Source organism: Pleurodeles waltl, chromosome 2_2 (assembly GCF_031143425.1).
Source record: "Pleurodeles waltl isolate 20211129_DDA chromosome 2_2, aPleWal1.hap1.20221129, whole genome shotgun sequence".
In the NCBI taxonomy this organism is placed as follows: domain Eukaryota; kingdom Metazoa; phylum Chordata; class Amphibia; order Caudata; family Salamandridae; genus Pleurodeles; species Pleurodeles waltl.
In genome coordinates this window covers 726,851,809-726,870,032 of record NC_090439.1, presented here as the reverse complement: position 1 = coordinate 726,870,032, position 18,224 = coordinate 726,851,809, and the positions used below count along the sequence as shown (strand labels likewise).

At 42.6% G+C, this 18,224-nt stretch overlaps 1 protein-coding gene across 3 annotated transcripts in view; it reads right to left on the bottom strand.

The window, feature by feature from the left end:
- The window catches only part of SULF1 (sulfatase 1), a 416,210-nt gene that overhangs the window by 263,613 nt on the left and 134,373 nt on the right, over window positions 1–18,224 (bottom strand). For all 3 annotated transcript variants that reach the window (XM_069220304.1, XM_069220302.1, XM_069220303.1), the window contains one exon: window positions 17,393–17,615. In XM_069220304.1, coding sequence (XP_069076405.1) covers window positions 17,393–17,564 — 172 coding nt within the window. In that variant the 5' untranslated portion in view covers window positions 17,565–17,615. The remainder of the gene's footprint in view (window positions 1–17,392; window positions 17,616–18,224) is intronic.

Genomic DNA, 18,224 nt, shown 5'->3' with positions numbered 1-18,224 from the left:
CAGTTCATCAAATGTTGACCTCATTTTGGAGTTTTTCTTGGTACAGCTCTAGAAGAAACATTGAAATGATAGACCACATACTGCTTCAGCGGATCCAGAGGGCGAGCATTTGTGTGTTCATGCCTATACTCACAAACTTCATAGTATTCCTCAACCTGCACAATTGTCATATTTCTTTCCCAGCCATCTAGGAATATATAATAATAGGCCCAGCCTGCCGCTTGAATAGAAAATGTGGTAGATGGAGGTGGCACTGGAGCCTTACTCTCAAAAGTGAAATATGAACAACATACATAATGTTAATGAATGTATAGTGTATCAGAGAAGAAGCAGTAATTACCATGTGTGCCCTATTTTATTTTCCTATATAAACCATCAGGCAGCCCTGGCAGATCTTACCTTCGAGATTAACTTCGTGCCTGGGATTTCCCACAGTGCACTGACATCAGCTACTGGGTCCAGTCACAGCAGTCCTCCCGTGGCACGAAGCCATTACACACTCCTCTAGTTATGTGTCAGTCTTCAGGGTTTGGTAAAAGCAGGTGAACCTCAACAACTACTAACTAGCAGGTTTGTTTTAGATCCAAAAAGTACATAATAGCTTACAGAAACAAAGTCACAAGGCATTCTGTTGGCTGTCCTATTTAAAAAGCATAGGCATCGCCAGCACGAGTTTTAGTCACACTGCCTCGTGTCTCAAGTGTGGCATCTGAGGAATCTGACACAGCAATGAAGTGACCCACCATTGCCCGGGTTTTCCACGGCAAAAGGTCTTGGAACGTGTCTAAAAATATTTTCAGATCCCAGTTTCCTAAACTTCGAGCGAACCTTGCCATGCTAGGAGATAATTTATGTTAGGGTTGCCTCCTCGTTTAATTTTACATCACACATAGCAGCCAGGACTGATTTCTTTAAGTATATCTTTTCATGCTCTTTTGTTATACATTTAAGTGCAACTTTGTGACACATCGTTCAGTCTTTATAAATCATATAAGCATGTTTGCAGTTTTATATATGCAAACCCCACCCGACGATATTGGGGTGCTTCACATGAGCACCAGTTACATTTCACAAGGTCTTTTTTTAGGCACGGGAAGATCAAGAGATTTGCCCAGAATCACATGATGTTGAACCGACGCTGAGACTAGGACCTGGTTCCCAGTTCCAAAATCGGCAGCTCTGGCCACAAGGCCCATTCTATCTCCCGAGATATGCATGCGTCTTTGATTTCCAACTTCCTGTATAAGACTGGAAATGCATGCCACATTTCTGTATTGGACAAAATGCTACGGAGAGAGGCTTCACTCTGCGTCCAACCCGGTGCACATACTCCAGGGTGTGCTTGCTCGTGTTAACCTGTGCTACACTTAAACTGCATTTTACTGCTGTGTTCAGAATGACAATCTTTATAGCATCACAGGACTGCCCCTTACCAGGCAGCTTACCAGCGTTTACCAGCTCGGAGGGAAGACACGCTGCAGTTCACATAGCTGGTGGCCATGTGCTTGCAGTAAACATTTTATATTACATTTAAAAAATAACCATCGCATAGAATTTTATTAGAACAGCACGGGTGCTTGTAATGAGGCAGGTGTACGTAAAACATACGCAGAAACCATTTTTAGTTTTAATGCACATCACAGGAAAGTCTGATTGTTATTGGTGGAAAGAAAAGGTACTAGTGGTTACAATTACAGTAACCTACCTAAAGGCATAACGTAAAAATACTGCGTTGACAAAAAAAATGAAAAAGAATGCAAAGAGGAAAAAAACAACTTGAAATCAAATAACTGGCACACCAGTCCTGGAACGGAAGTGCACTTCTCTTAAGGGGAATGTGCAGAAAGGATCGGGGTAAATCCTATGATTCCCACCGCAGCCGGATGGATGACCCACCACTCCACGCTATGCCCTGTGGTGGGTAGTAGGAAATGTGAAGAACAGTTCAACAGACCAAAGGAGGAAGAGAGCTGACCCATAGGCCTCCTATGTATGTACGCATGTATGTATTTTGTTTCCTATTTTTATTATATACGACTGCCTAGACCTACAAATGCTAAGATGAATGCACTTATAAAAGGTGTTGCACAGGCAGACTAAATTGGATAAATATTTCCAGGCATCACAGCCACCTAAAGATACACAGTGAATGAAGTTCCATCCGTGTGCTTCTGAAACAACCTTCTTCAAGCATGAGATGCTGAACTCAGGCCAGTATGGTGTGAGGCGCCCGTTGTAAGGGAGCAGGTTTGGAACTACAATGCTTAGACAACACTTGAGAACTCAGTTTGTTTTCACATCACACAGATTTCAAATGTGTACAATGCCTTATAAATATTGCAATTTGAAGAGCAAGGAGAAAACAACTTTTGTCCAGAGTAATGCAAAATTTACTGCAGGGATTAGAACCCAAGCCTCCGGCAAACAAAGTAAGCAACTAATCCAGTGGTGCAGTGGTCTTTAAAGATTTTAAAGTCCAGACCCTGCTCAAGTTAAAAAAAAAAAAAAAAAAAAAAAAATTAGCCACCACCCAGAATTTGTCACATTGGCAATATTTAAATATGTCTAAGCATATTTAAACACTGCAGTTAAATTATTTTACCTCTTTTACATATGTAATCAAATACTTGATTGCCAAACATACTATTCTGGTCTGTTGTGTAAATATATCCACAGTGTGATTATCAATAATGGTGTGGGGAACGGCTTGGGGAATATTTGGAGTCTCTTCCCCTTTGACAACTACTCCCAGCCAGTATATAAATGACAAAATATCTTAATAATGGCCCATTGCAAAGTGATTAACTAACGCTTATTTTTTCAACGTAAAACATTTTTTTTTATCAACATGATGCCTCTCTTAGTCAGATCTAGTGCCCTGCCCCCTCCAGGGATCAATTAAGGCTCCCTATGGGGGCCCGCCCCCCAATTCAAAGACTTCTGCACTAGACCAACCAAGGAGAACAGCCAGCTAACCTCGTAGACTGAATCTCTATGTCCTTCAGAAATAAAATCTAAAGGGCCCGATTTATGGCGGACAAGATAACCGTCACTGTTGTGACTGAGTAACCCTTCCACCAATATCTAAATCATGCCCAAACTCTAAAAAAAGATAAGCTAGGATTAATGAAAATAAATTGCAGAAGTGGATTAGAAAATACAAGAGGATATGCATACTCCCCACTTCACAAATCACTAAAATATAATTTCAATTATGGATCCTGATACTTCATTCATATGTAGGGGAATTACTGAAGGGCAAATGAGATGCTAAAGCTATACACACAGGTTTGAGAACTGTTCCAAATATCAATAATCTCATTGATTTTTAAGCGAATATTTGAATATGGCATGAAATATAACTGTGAAGAAATTATCAATGGTTACTTTTTCAAATCAAATGCAATCCATCTAAATGTTCTTAACTTTTAAGAAGTTCCTAAGTTTTCTGAGCTTGCAACCTTTATTATTTTCCTGGGAGTTGGAAGTTCCTTGTAGCCATCTACAAATCTGCCATGTTTGTATACCTGAGATCAAGTCTTTCAATACAAAAGGCTGCATGAATTGCAGTAAAGGTACATCAATGGGATATGAATAAAATAATGTGTGTACTTTATTTTTAAAATAGTCTTGGTCAGCAACAGGTAATCTGAACTCCTGAATTCAAGGCATTATGAATATCACTTCCAACCTTAACCCTATATGGGCTTGAAATGATGAAGAAACATGTCACAGTAATTATTCGACTTTATCAGTGGAAAGTATATATCCAGGTTCATGATGCACTTCAATGAAAACCCACATCTACTATGTTGATTTCTGTATTAAATACATTTGCTGTCAGGACTGGTGGAATAAAATTCTTGCCTCCTGCTTAAGAGATATCGTGTTACTTCCCATGCCCCCTTCACATAAGTAACTTTTGGATTTTTATGGGCATCTGGTGCCCCATGCTGATGGAATCATAGACAGACTCTTTGTCTTGCCTTGCCCAAGAACTGGCCCTCTCCCGAATCAATCCAGCAAATAAATTTTGTGCTGCCAGTATTTAAACAGCACCGGGCTGTCACTGGGGTTTCCCCTTAAAACAGGTGGGATGTCCAGGTGCACATCCAGGGTCGACTGCAGCAAAATAGAATCCAATGGTAGGTCTCCATTTGTTGTCGAAAACTGATGTGATGTACCTGCTGGGACTGGTTCTTGCCCTAACTGTTTACATTGTGAATCAAACTTACACTGCGGTCAGAAATGGGTTCCAATTTAAGGTGATTTTTCTTTTTAAGTATTAAAAGGTCATGTTTCTGAGGCTGGGAGACTCTTGCCCTTTCCTTTATTTTGGCTACTGACATTGGTGTACCTATGCTCTCTAGACCCTGCATCTGCAACCAGGTGATAACCTCTGATGCCATTTGTTTTCTTCCTCTCCTAAATAAATGTTGCTGTAAGTCTGCTTTATATCATCCGAGCCTATCCCAAGATCCTACCCTACTACTGATGCCTCATAGGGTTATACTGGTTCTCGAATCTGACATGCCCTGGCGTGATTCCTGCAATGTTATCCCTACCCAGCTTCCCGCTAAAACTTTTACCCATGTTCCTCCTCACCAAAACTACTGTTGTGTTAAAGAAGTTTTGCGTGCCAGCCGAACAAGCAACGCACTGACTTCAAGACGCTGTGACAAACCACGTTTTGCATGTCTAGGCACCCTGCTACTTTTCCGGAGTGTTTCCCTGCTACTAGCCAACCAGACACCCAAAGTCACCCTACAAAACCCTGTTGGTTTTCGGGGCGTCGAAGCACTTGATAAAGTATTTCCTCTGGGACTTTTCCCTGTTGCATCGTCGCCTCGTATTTACGGCCTAAAGTTTAGAGAAGCCCTATAGATTGTTCTGCCCTGCACCCAGCCCCTACAACACTTACCCTGGGTACAGGTTATTGGGTTCCCTTGTAGCTACATGTTTTCCCTTTACAAAACCTGTTAGCGCCGTGACCTGAAGAAGCCACCTAGTGACTCGAGTATGAAGCACAACACAATTAAACACTGAAGTTCTGCGTTCATACCCAGGCTTCCTCCACATCTAGTGGTGCGAGTTCCTGGGTGTCTCAGAGGTGGCCGGAACCTCCCATGGCATTAAGATGGCTCAGTTATTGTTGTAGGAACTCTGGAGACAAAGGCCCATTGTAGGCTCCTGCTCTGCCCACCATGCAATCTTTCCGGCTGAGCTACACAGGAATCTTCTTTAATTGTTTCCTAATCTTTGACATTTTTATTAAACTTCAGTGACTTCTTGAAAGCAATCTGCGTTCATTCCAGCAGTAGGCTGATTCCAGGCGAATGTGTTTCCAGATTTTGCAGAAATACTACAGCCACCCCGTTTCTTTTTTCAGACGAGCATACTGAAGTAACAAAAATTGCATGATATTTGATTTCGGGTAAGACTTGTGTGCTAGGTGCTCCGAGACCTCTGTCCCTGTGCTAACGTTTTAATTTGCTTCCACTACCTGGGACTTCCTCCTAAACATTAAGTAGAACACTATACATGTAGGGCTTCAAAAATAGGATTATCCACATTTAAAATTACCGAGTCTGAGGTGGGGGGAGACGGTCACAAATTCTCCCTTTTAGGTTGAGTACACCAGACAGCGCAAGTTGTCTGGCTGCAAAAGTTTACCAAGTTCCTTTAGTGAGTCTAAAGCCCACCCGTCGCTTGCCATTACTTGGCTTTATGATCACTCTCATTTGCTTCCATCTTATTTCATGGCCTGCATTGTCCATCTTGTGTTTGCCCCTCCCCTGGAGCACAGCCTCTTTAGTTGTGTCCTTTCATTGCTATGTTTTAGAAACCTCTTTTTTTTTCATTTTTGCTTAAGCACCCTCAAGAGTACATGTGTTTTCTAGCTGGCCTTCGCATGTGCCTCTCTACCTCCCCATCTGTGTTGCTCTCTTGTACCTCCTCTTTTTCTCCCCCCCACACACCACTGTTTCTTTTTGCTTAAGCACTCCACAGTGCATGTGTTTTCCAGCTGTCTCCCATGTATACGTTTCACCCCTCTGCGTACTGCTCTCACCTGTTTACTTCTCTGCCTCACGCTGTCTAGCCTTTTTTGTATATTTTCAGCATGCTACATAGCATCCCGATACTGTACAGCAGTGTTGTCCAACCTTTTTATCGCCGCAGACCGGTAAATGTTTGATAATTGTTCCGTGGCCCGCTTGTCCCATTGTGTGACAAGCGGGCCACGGAAAAATTATCAAACATTTACCGCCCGCCACAGTGGGGCGGCCCGGTGCCGATTGATCCACGGACCGTCACCGGTCCGCGGCCCGGGAGTTGGGGAACACTGCTGTACAGCACTGACAAATGCATGGGGCATGGTTGGATGCTGCGCAAGATGGCCGCAACTCCGTAGAGCTTTGTGTGGCTTCGGCACGCCTCAACTGCATTGCAAGATCCAGGAATGCTTTTTCCTGACTCACTGACATTCCTGAGCATCAGAATACGGCAGCTTCCCGTATATGCCTGCATTTTGTTTTTTGAGCCAGCTGTGACTCTGTTTCACCATGCAGACTGTCTGACAGTCATGAGGTTGCCTTTGGAACCTCGCACCTGAGGTAAATGCTTTTTTTTTTTAAATCATGCGTCAGGCATCCCGCTTATTTCAAGTAATGCAAAATAAGCCTTTTTTCCATACTTAAAGAGCAATTTCAACTGAAAAGACAATGGGCCTCATTAGGACTTTGGTGAAAGAAAAAGGCTGTCTGCCGAAGTCCCATGGTTAGGGTACCGCCAGTGCAGTTCCCTTCCCACGGCCTCTACTACTGCAGTTCCTTTACATTTTGGACCCGCTGAGTCAGCAGGTGGAAACAGACTTTCTGCCCACTGGCCCAGCGGGAAACAACCCACAACATTAGCGCTGGCTTATAATTGAGCCAGCGCAAATGTTGCGGTGCATAGGGTGCACCAGCACCCATTGCGCTTTTCACTGTCTGCAAAGCAGACAGTGAAAAGTGCAATGGGGCTCACCATGGGGGCCCCTGCACTGTCTCCGCCAGCCTTTACATGGCAGTGCTACAGTCATGTAAAAGCTAGCAGAGGGGGGGCCGTAATCCCCAGGGCAGTGATGCTCACAGCGCTGCCTCGGCGGATTAGGACCGCCAGCACTGCCAGCCCCTTCAGTGAAGGAGAAGTGGCAGTGCTGGCAGTCTGACCATGGCACAACCGCCATGGTCGTAATGAGGGGCAATATTTGGCATGCTCCTCCTAATGTGCCATTCTGATTTGGAGGTTTTTCTCTCAGTTATGCACTCTTCATAGTGAGACAGCAGCAATTTTATAAGCTTTGCACATATGTTCCCGGCTTTTCACCTCAATTTATATTCAACAGACTGCACAGTATTTGTGTAGTTTTTTTTAATGGTCCCAACACAAACAACGGATTTCTATTTTGGAACAGAGAGTCAGTAACCTTGAAGATTCCACTTCTGTCAACCCTCAGATTTCCAAGGACATAGCTCAACTTAAAAGGCTGACTGAAAACGTACAAAATGGGAATAGGAGAAACATCCTGTAGGAAGCTGGCCTCATGTGTGGTGAGTACTTATGGTATTATCACCTTATACCAGGTCCAGGTATTCCCTATTAGTGAGGTGTAGTCAGTTTCTAAAAGCTAGGCTCTATATGGGTGGCTGTGGATGAGCAGCCAAGGCTTATCTAGGAGACATGCAAAGCTCATCCAATACCACTTACAATCACACAGCACGTACACACATAAAAGAACCACACAGTGTTACAAAAATAAATTACTTTATTTTAGTGACACAAATACTAAAATACTATAAAGGCAATACTCTATTAGCAGGTGAGTAAACACACTATTATATACACCTTAGTGTCAGGAATGAGCATAGAAACCAATAGAAAACAGCGCAAGAGCAATAGACAATAGTGACCCTAGGGGAGCCCAATCCATACACTAACCAAATGGAATGCGAATGAGGGACCCCCCCCAGGTAAGTGGAATCTGTAGAGGGGAGCTGGAGGAACTAGGAACCCCAAAAGATAAGTACCAAAGTGACCCCCAGCGAACAGGAGAGAAGAGGTAAGTACCTGTTTTTCTCCAACCCACAGAGAAACTTTGGAAAAGTACTGTGCAAGACCTAAGCAAGAATGCAAGAAACAGAAGATTGATCCACACAGAAGAGGGCCTGTAAATGAAGGGGACCAAATCCAGTTCCAATTGGAGTGTCCGGTTGGGGCAGAGCCACTACCCACACTTCTGGAGTTGCAGCACGAGGCCGACGGTGAGGACCAGGAGTCGGCTATGCAGTACAGGATCAGAGGAAGAGTTCCAGAAGTGATGCACTTGATGTCCCACGTCGGTAAAAGCGTTGCAGTCCATCAGCGGTGTGGAAGAACCACCAACAAGCCTTGGCAAAGGCAAAAGTTGCAGAAGAAGATTTGCAGAGCTGCCGGGGACCAGGAAGGTCCGAGGGGACTCAACCCATTGAGGGGAGTCCCAGGCATCCCTTAACAACCAGGAGACCAAGAAGTAGTGGATGCAGCCCTCACAGGCAACTCACAGGCAGAAGGTACAGGAGTCACAGTGAGGCCCACCTAGCACACCTGGAAAGGAGTCCCACGTCACTGGAGCAGCAGGCAGGGAACCGTGCTGGAGGCCGGGGCTACATAGATCCTGAAGATCCCTTGGAAGAAGAGCCAACAGGCCTTGGTAGCTGCAAGAGTCGCAGTGCACAGGGGTACCGTCCTGCAAGGAGAGGCATAGACTCACCACCTCCAAAGTTGGACAGCTGGTAGAGGGGACCAAGGGGACCACTCAAGACCACTACCTGTGTTGCAGGATCCACGCAGAGTTGCAGGAGAGAGAACCCACGCAGCCAGGCGTCATTGCAGTTGGTGCCTGTGGATGCAGGGGAGAGATTCCTTCATTCCAAGAGAGATTCATTCTTGCTTCTTGTTGCAGACTGAAGAATTGCCACTGTCTAAGGATGCACAGCAGTGGGGGAAATGTTGCAGTTGCTGGAAGGAGCCAGGGAAACAATGTTGCAGGGCGAAGATGTTGCTGGAGCTGCAGATTGTAGGTTTCTGTGAAGTCCAGTTGCGGTTCCAGTGGCCAGAAGTTGAAGGGGCTACCCAGGGGTGACATAATAGATGTTGCCCCAATTCCCTGGGTACCATATACTAGGGACTTATAGGGGGGCACCAGTATGCCAAATGTGGGGTGTTTGTGTCCAAGCAACCAAGTTTAAAGGGAGAGAGCACAGTCACTGGGGTCTTGTTTAGCAGGATCCTAGTGCAGAGTCCAAGCATACTGACAACAGGCAAAAGTGGGGGTAACTATACCAAGTACTTTCCTGAACACCCTTCGTTTTTTTAGGGATTCCACATGTTCAGAAGGCTCTAACATGATTGCATTTTTTCAAATAGTGATATTTTCCATTCTTCATCAGCCTTCCACCTTTCCCCTCTCTATTCAACAGGCACATAATTTAGGTCAACAGACTAACATTCACGTCCTAAAGGCATTATTATTCTCTTTCGCCAATTATCTGAACTGATGCAAATATTTCACGAAGCCAAAAATATGGGCTCTCTGCAATGGTCAGTTCACAAGGTGTTCTTCACACAAGACTTCACTCCTGCTACAATTGAATGTCAGAAACAATTTTTGGATTTACGTCCACAACTCAGATCCCTATTTGTTACAGGCTCCTTCACCCATGCCTTTTCAAAATCACTTTCAAGGATAAATCCTACTCCTTTGAGGAACCTTCTGAACTGCAAATCTTCATCAACCAACACAAAACAGATGCCACGGAACTAGGAGCAGCAGCAATGAGGATATCATTAAATAGGACTTAAATGTTTTCTTTTTCTCAAGAGTTTAATATTAATGGTAACGTTTAGTATTTATACAGATTGTTTTCCTTCTTCTGTTCTTATATACAACACCTCTTGTGGAATCCTCATGTACATTCCCCAGTCCCTGCATTGCCACATCTATGCTTGCTCAACCTCTGGAGGTCATCTTCCTCTGTCTTTGTTTATTTCCTTTTACTATTCTGTCTCTCCCCTATTTCTTTGCTTTTGTACAACTGATATGCCTGGTTGCTTCCTTGTTACAGCAGCTGCATTTTAATATTTCTTGTTATGCAACTTAGAACAGTTACTTGGAACGTCAAGGGGCTCAAACATCCCATTAAGCGTCAATGTGTCTTATATCACCTAGCTCGTTTGAAATGCCACCTAGCTTAGTTGCAAGAGACTCAACTTGATAACCTTAAGGCAATTAAGCTTAAAAAACAATGGGTGGGCGACATTCTTTACTCTACCTCCACCACAAACAAAAAATGGGGTAATTGTACTCTGTTATAAAACTCTCAAAGCTATCATAATATCACAATACCATGATACAGAAGGCTGCTGGACACTTGTTACACTTATAATTGACACCATTACTCGTATTATCCTTAATTTATATGGCCCCACACACCCAGATCCAAATTTCTGGAAGTGTCTTTCACATACGGTCTCTGAATATGCCTCGGTCAATTTACTAATAGGTGTTGATTGCAAATAAATCCTTGACCCTTTTTTGGGCAGATGTCCCACATCATGTTTTGTTTCACATGCTTCCTGCAAAGCTTTCAAAAACTTTATTACCAGCATTCTCTCTCTGATTCCTGGAGATGATATAATCCTGGCCTCTCAATCTAGACTTGACTATATCTTTTTGAGTAAAGGCTTATTGCAGCATATGGTAAATTCAGAAATGAGTTTATCAACCCCTTCAACTTGCAGAACTCTTTACAGATTTACAAGCTCTCCCCAAGGGTAAGGCACAAGGCCCAGATAGCTTTACAGTTGAATTTTTTCTTGAGTTTGCTAAATCTCTCTTCACCGAACCCTTTACATTAATTCATCATTTTATAACTGCAGGTTCTGCTGCTGGTTCTTTCACAGAGGTCATGATATGTCTCGTTCCCAAAAAGGACAGGGATCTGATAAAAATAAAAAAAATGGGTCTGTAATTTTTACATTCAATCAGCACAGACTGTAAGCTTTATGCCAAGGTTTTAGCTCTCCGTTTACACCCTTACATGTCAAACCTCATTGATTTACATCAATCTGGATTTTTTCTTAATAGGAATATAGCTGACAACTCTCGTACTTTCTTAAACATAATTAACAAAGGTTCTTAAATTAAGAGTCCCTTGGCGGCTTTATCACTGGACGCAGAAAAGGCCTGCATTAGGGTTGATTACTGTTTTCTAACGAGGGTCTTGGAATGGCACAGACTTGGCTCCAATTTCCACCATTTTATATTCCTACTTTACTCCTCACCATGTTCTTCGTTTACAACAAACGGTATTCGATCTCCTTTCTTTCCTCTTAAAAGGGGTACTCGTCAGGGATGCCATTATCTCCCCTACTATTTGTTTTTGCTCTCAAACCTTTTCTACATCAATTAAAAACTTCAGAGGAATTGAAGGTTTTGAAAATTAATAACACACATCAAATTCACAGCTTATGCCGATGATTTTCTTTTGTTTAGGTCACACCCTGACGATTCTCTTCCTGCTTTCCTTCACAAGCTCCATTTATATTCTGATGTATCTGGCTACAAGCTTAACATAGTTAAAACTGCGGTCCTACCACTTAATATTCACTATACTGAGTCAGTCTTCACTGATGAAGGTTTATCTTGGAATTCTTCTAAGATTAAATGTCTAGGTGAATGGTATTGCTATACACTTAAGGGCACATTAAAGACTAGCTCAGTTATCTTATCTGCAAAGCTTGTAGACCTCACCCAGACATTGTCTCCATCAGGACTCTCTTGGTGGGGCCTTTCAGACAACATCAAGATGATGCTTCTCCCTATTATTAACTTTTTTCTTATGATGCTTCTTAAGATACCTAAACTCATTTTTAGTTCAATAGATAAAATTCTGTCTAAATTCCTATGCCATGGTAACCTGCCCAGATCGCTCTTTCAAAATTAAAACTTTCTAAATTATTAGGTGGAGTTAACTTTCCTGACTTCTTAAACTATCATAATGCTTTTGGCATTAACCAAATACAACCCTACAGACCTACACTAAATGAAGCTCCTTACAAGTGTGGTTCTTCTTGGAATAAGCATACATTTCTCATTTTTCCCATAAACGCATTATCTTAATGCTTAACCATTCAACCAACATACTGAAACCATTTTTTATTTTGCATCTTACCCCCATTAATCAATTCCTTAATAGCCCTACCTGGCCTAATATCTCTCTTAGGAAACAAGGCACACCAGATTACAACTTCCAGTCACCCTACAGCGGTTTGTATCTATACATTTTTTAGAATGTCTGATCCAGCTAGGGTCAAAACATCTATTGAGAGCCTGTGGGAATCGGATATTGGTGTTGTATGGCCAATTTGTTTATGGGATAGACTATGAAATAAGATACACTTCACTGCATGCACAGCCAGCCTCATACAGACCTTATATTTCTTTTATAATAGACTTCTGTACACTTATGTGCATCTTTTTAAACAAACTCATACAACATGACACTTGTTGGTGTTGCCACACCCAATAGGGTACTAATTTCCACATGTTTTTCCTACCAAACTTTGTCCACTTTTTGGTCCTCAAAATGATCTTGCATTAGAGCTATTACCCAGACTTCCTTATCTATGTCATATGATGTATTGTTTTTGGGTGCCTTGCACGTAATTTGGAGTTCAAACAAACTCCTTGGGAAATTGGTTGAGCTTTTGCTTTCTATAGAAATTTCTATTACCTCTGTTTGGAAATCCTCAGAGAACATTACCCTTACACATACCAATTCAGTATGTTATCATCACAGACTCGATAGTTACAAACTGGATTCACTGAAAATCTCCATTAAGCGCCATCAGCTATGGATGCCACTTGGTAACTATTTGATATGCACTGCTAAAGGAATGGACGATTCTCCTCCTTCCTAAATGTTGTTTGTATTACTGGTTTCTCTTATTATGATATTTACTTGTTTTTTCTTCTATTTGCTGTAACTATAGTTTTTCATTTTTGTTCTCTATCACTTGACTCTCTTCTTATATCCCTCTGGCTCTTCTATGTCTTCTTTTCTTTTTCTTTCTTTCTCTACTCAAAATTCGGGTCTTTGACAATACATTGCCATATATGCCAAATTCATTTAGATATTTGATATGCATTTATAAGTATGATGTTGATTGTCTGTAGTCATAACTGCATATCTCAGTTTATGCAATTATATTGTTAATGTTCTTGTGCTTAACTCAATATTTTGTTTTTTTAAAGCACTGCCAAATGCAATCGACAAAGCTAATGGGCCCAGGTGCAACACCTATTAGTGTTGACAATGCTTGTTTTAAGAAGCTGTTACCACAAGAGTCTTTGTCTAAAGCCACAGGAACACACTGGACAAAGTTAGCCTCTCAAGTAATGTACACATCCCCTTCCTCCCTTTTACAGACAGTTTCTAGCACAGTGTCAGATAAACTCCAGAACTGGAGACCACTCCCCTTCCCCCAGCCCTGTGCCCTGCTTACCTCCAGCCCTCATCAGATGACTCTGCTTCCCATGTGTTAGCGGCCTGGATTTTGTTTTGCAGAGTGAGTGTTTACATGTGGCTGCAGGGGATGCGGAGAGAGAGTAGAACATGGACACAGCCTGCCTCTACATTCAAACTCACAGAGCAGCTACCAACACACAAACGGAGTTGCAGTCGTGTGGAGAGGAGCCAGGGTGACATACAGCTGTTTGACCATGGCCTGCTGCAGGACTCCCTGCTCCCACTAATCCCCCAAAAGGAAACGTGCTGTCTGCAGAGTTGCTCAAGGGAAGCACCACAGGGATTTGCTAAACCCTCACACTTTATGAAAATGAGAAAGGATTTATAGTCCATTTACCTTGCAACACTCTCTTTTTATTTCTTTGCGAACAGCATGATGTTGTTTTAGACGTAGCTCTTGGAAGCAAGGTGAGGTTTGAGCGGAAAAACATTCTTTCAAGGATGCAAGAGAAATGAACACATGGAGTCTAGGTTTTTCAAAAATTAGCTCTGAAGCTACTGGTAGATTATCCAGCTATCTGTGAGTAGCTCCCCTCTGTGCAGCCGAACCTAGCAAATGGAAAGCTTTTGTGTTATTAAATTAGATGCATTTCCAACATTGGAAGGGATATATTTTAAAGTAAAATGTTTATTTTCTGAATTGATAAATTAATGTTTGGAGAAAAAATATATTTAGTGCTAATAGTTGAATGGTAATTCATGCTGCCTTGGGGAGTCTTATTACTGATGCCTTTTCCTAGGCGCCGGGGGCTTGCACACATGATTGCTATTATATGTAGGGAGTTTCGAAATTAAAATTGACAAGGCTTTTTGGAAATTATTGCTGGTGATTTTGCTTAATGCACTTAAGTGGTCACTTCTAGTGATCCAGTATTCAGTTGCCACTAAGTGTATCTTGTCTGAAATGTTACTATTGCAATACTCATTGCTTGTATTAGTTAATTAGAACGATTTTCCCTGTACATAAGTAGCTCGTTATAGAAAAGGTTTTAACATTACAAATGAAACAGATGGTGCTAATTAACGTGCCTCAGCTGAACACCTGAACAAAGGGACTTGATCTCCATTCAGATTTGGGTTAACTCTTAAATTGCTGCTTTCAGCAGCACTGGATGTGGAAACACATATTTTCTTCATTTGGGCCATGAATGGTACGGGCAGTCTGCGGAATGATACATTTGTGGAAAACAAAAGGCATTTGCCATCTTTGTCCCTCAAAATGCATCCACTTCAGTGGTCCGAGCCATGCCCCCACTAGCTCATTATGGTGCTATCCTTGTGCTTTCTCAATCCCTAACAGTTTGCTTTCTCTCCCCACTGCTCTCCATCCTCCTTTCCTTGTCTTTTCATACAACTTGCTCATTCACCATACCTGGCATTATTAAAAAGTGCTTTAGGAGCATAAAGTAAACAGACTACACAGTCATCAGTTCAAATCGGGCTAGGCATTTCGGCTCAACCACGGCGATGTGATGAAACTCATTTTAACCAAAGTTCTCTCTCTCAAATAAATCCCCTTACACACACACACACACACCTTTCCTTCTGTGAATTGGGATACCACTGTCAAAACTTAGTGAAACATCCAAAAAGAACGTTTTTCCCCAACGCAGCCTAATTTTCTTGAAGAAAATAAGGCTACTTCAAAAAACACATCATTGAGCTGACCAGACAGCGCAAACTGTCTGGGTGCAAAAGATTTATTGTGGCCTTACCAAACATTTACAGCCCACCCATTGCTTACTATTGGCTAGCTTCATTGTCATTTTAATTTGCTTGCTTCTTGTTCAATGGTTTTCTTTGTGCCTGCTTATCCATTTTGTGTTTGTCCCTCCCCTGAAGCAAAAGCTCTTTATTATCTTTCTGACTGGCTGGCATTTATCTATCCACTGCTCGCTTTTATGGAGCTATTTTTTTTCTTTTTGTTTACACATTCCACAACAGTGCAGGTGTTTTCCAGCTCTTGCGCTTGTGGGCTTCTCTCAAATACCTACCCCACGTTCCATGTTGCAAGCTCTTACTTGTGTGCTTCTGCCCCTGCCAAACCCCCTCCCTACCCCACGCTCAGGGCTGTTTTCTTGATTCTGTGCTTCTCACCCCACCTACACTGGTCTCCCTCATGTGCTGCTTTCCCCTCCCCACCCAATCTCCTTCTCTTATGAACACCCACTCCTCTGCAGCCCAACCTCTTTTTTAAAAAAAAATATTTGATGTTTTATTTATTTTGGGGAGAGGACCCCCCAGCAACTTGCTGCCTGCCTTTAAAAAAAAAGAAGCTTTTTCGTGCTGCTGTTTTTTTCATCCCCCCCCCCCAAAGGAAAACCAGGCTAGTTATAGATACCTTCAAAGAGGGCAACATGGTAGAGAACTTATTAGCTATGTACATGTTGGAATGAAGCAGCAGGAAATCAGAAACTAAAGTAATATCTCTAAAGAAAGAACACTGATATCAAAGCTGGATAGGCGGTCCGTTCCAAAACCAATCTTACCATGGGGGAACAGAATGACCCCTAATGTGGGCCACTGGGACCTGATGGCATAGGGGCGTTCCCATCTTCAATGAAAGCATGTTAAGTCCTTGAGCACTGACCTAGGTCAGGGCTGAACTATACTGCTTCTACGCTGTCTTTTTTGCATCCTTCTGCATTTGTTGTATACCCAGAATCTGCATTATCACAAGCATTTCTAAACTCTTTACTTGCATCGAAGAGGGCAATTATCCCATAACAGCACGTCTACTTCAGAGCATCACCAGGCCTGAACGTTCACAGGACAAAGGACGGATAGTCTGGGAAGGTCACAAACACTATAAGGGCCAAATATGTTGTTTTGATGTTCTATTGACCCAAACAACCATAGTGCATCTCCTAGTTCTGAAAAGTCCTCAGTCTGTCAATCACGAGTGCCTGCAGCACGAATGTGTCTACTGTACTAAAGCTCAGTGTCTGTTTGGAGGCTAAAAGCCTCATCTCCGTCCTCCAATGTTTATTCAAACAACCAGCCTTCAGCCAAGTTCTTCTAGCATCCAATCTGGAACACTATCATCTTTGGTCAATCGGGTTCTGGGGCACAGTTGTCAGGTCACAAATGTGCTCCACCTTCTAAGGGTGTGTTAAAAACAGTCTGCTTTAACTAAAGGGTACAGGCAAATATCAACAAGATATATCAACAAGTCTAGCACACATTCAGTGTGCCCACAAAGGAGGTATGTGCTTGTAGGCAACAGGAGGCTGCTCCAGGTAGTCACAGTGAGAACAACCACCGCTCCTTCATAAAGGATGAGAAACCCCACTTTTCCATCTGTACCACGTCTCCAATCCAGGAAGCACCCCAGGACACTTCAATTCTCAAAACAGAACGTCACAAGTCTATTCATTCCTTCAGTTATTCATGCCACCGCTCAAGGAGGATGAGCGCAGAAGATGATCCACACATGACATGCCCGGGAAAATACATGTTTTTCCCGATATTTAATAAGCTTTAAATCTTCATGATTGTGGTGAACAGAAGCAGTATTCGATACGAAGAAACCTTCAGTAGCGAGTGGCTACTCACATCTGACGCATTTTTAAAGAAACACATTATAAGAGAACCACCTGCGAGAGTACTGCTCGCCATTTAAAATATCTAGTGTAAGAATCCTTTGAAAGGAACACTTTAAAGGTTAGAGCATGATGCCAGGCCCATGCATTGACCATTCCCCGCTCTCCTGCAACACCCGCAGAATGGCACTCTCTCGCTCTGTATTTGTTCGTGCGGTAATATAAAAGCCTGCATCTTACCCAGTTCCACATCTTGGTCATCGGTGAGTATGAGGATAATGTTTGGTCTGATGTTCTTCCGCTCCTGCTGCACACGGCCCCGAAATCTTGGTGATTTGATGGAAGTGCAGTATCCTCCTAGCAGTTCAGCACAGAGCACAGCCAGGACCAGTGCAGTGCAGGAAGGAGCCATTGGTTAAAAGTCCACTGCAAACCAATTTCAAAGATCCTGGTCGAGCAGGCTCTGTTAGATGGTGAAAAGAGAGGGGGAAAAACACAGTTTTTTGAAGCAGCCCAGTGAAACCGAAGGACAACAAAATGTGTAAAGTATACAACACCTCTTTATCCACAGTATTGTATGCAGAACATGGTTATATACAGTGTATTAAGCATTTGAAAGTGATACTAATTCCATCAATCTCAGAAGTATAAAAGGCAATGTCAATGCACTTAAGATTCAAAGAAGCACTTATGAGTTGAGCAGTGAACACTCACTCACTGAACTATGTTTAAGGCTTCAGGCGATATACCAGTTTACCATTTTGTGCAGTACATGCTATATACACATGGCAATATTGCACATAGTGGAACCGTGGAACATACGCATTCATATATATCTTAAGATTGCTATTTCACAGCAGACTACTTCGCTCACACACTCTGATCCCAAATGCATTCCCTGATCACGTAACCCCGGTCCTGGCATGTCCTGAAGACTCTTCTCTTCAAAAGTCAATCCTTCCCATAAACACTCTTTCCCTGTCCTTTCCAGCGTTTCAGATCCCCGCCTGCTACTGCACTTGCGTGCCCTCACTGTCACAATGATAGAATAGTTCCCTTTTTTATGTGGAAA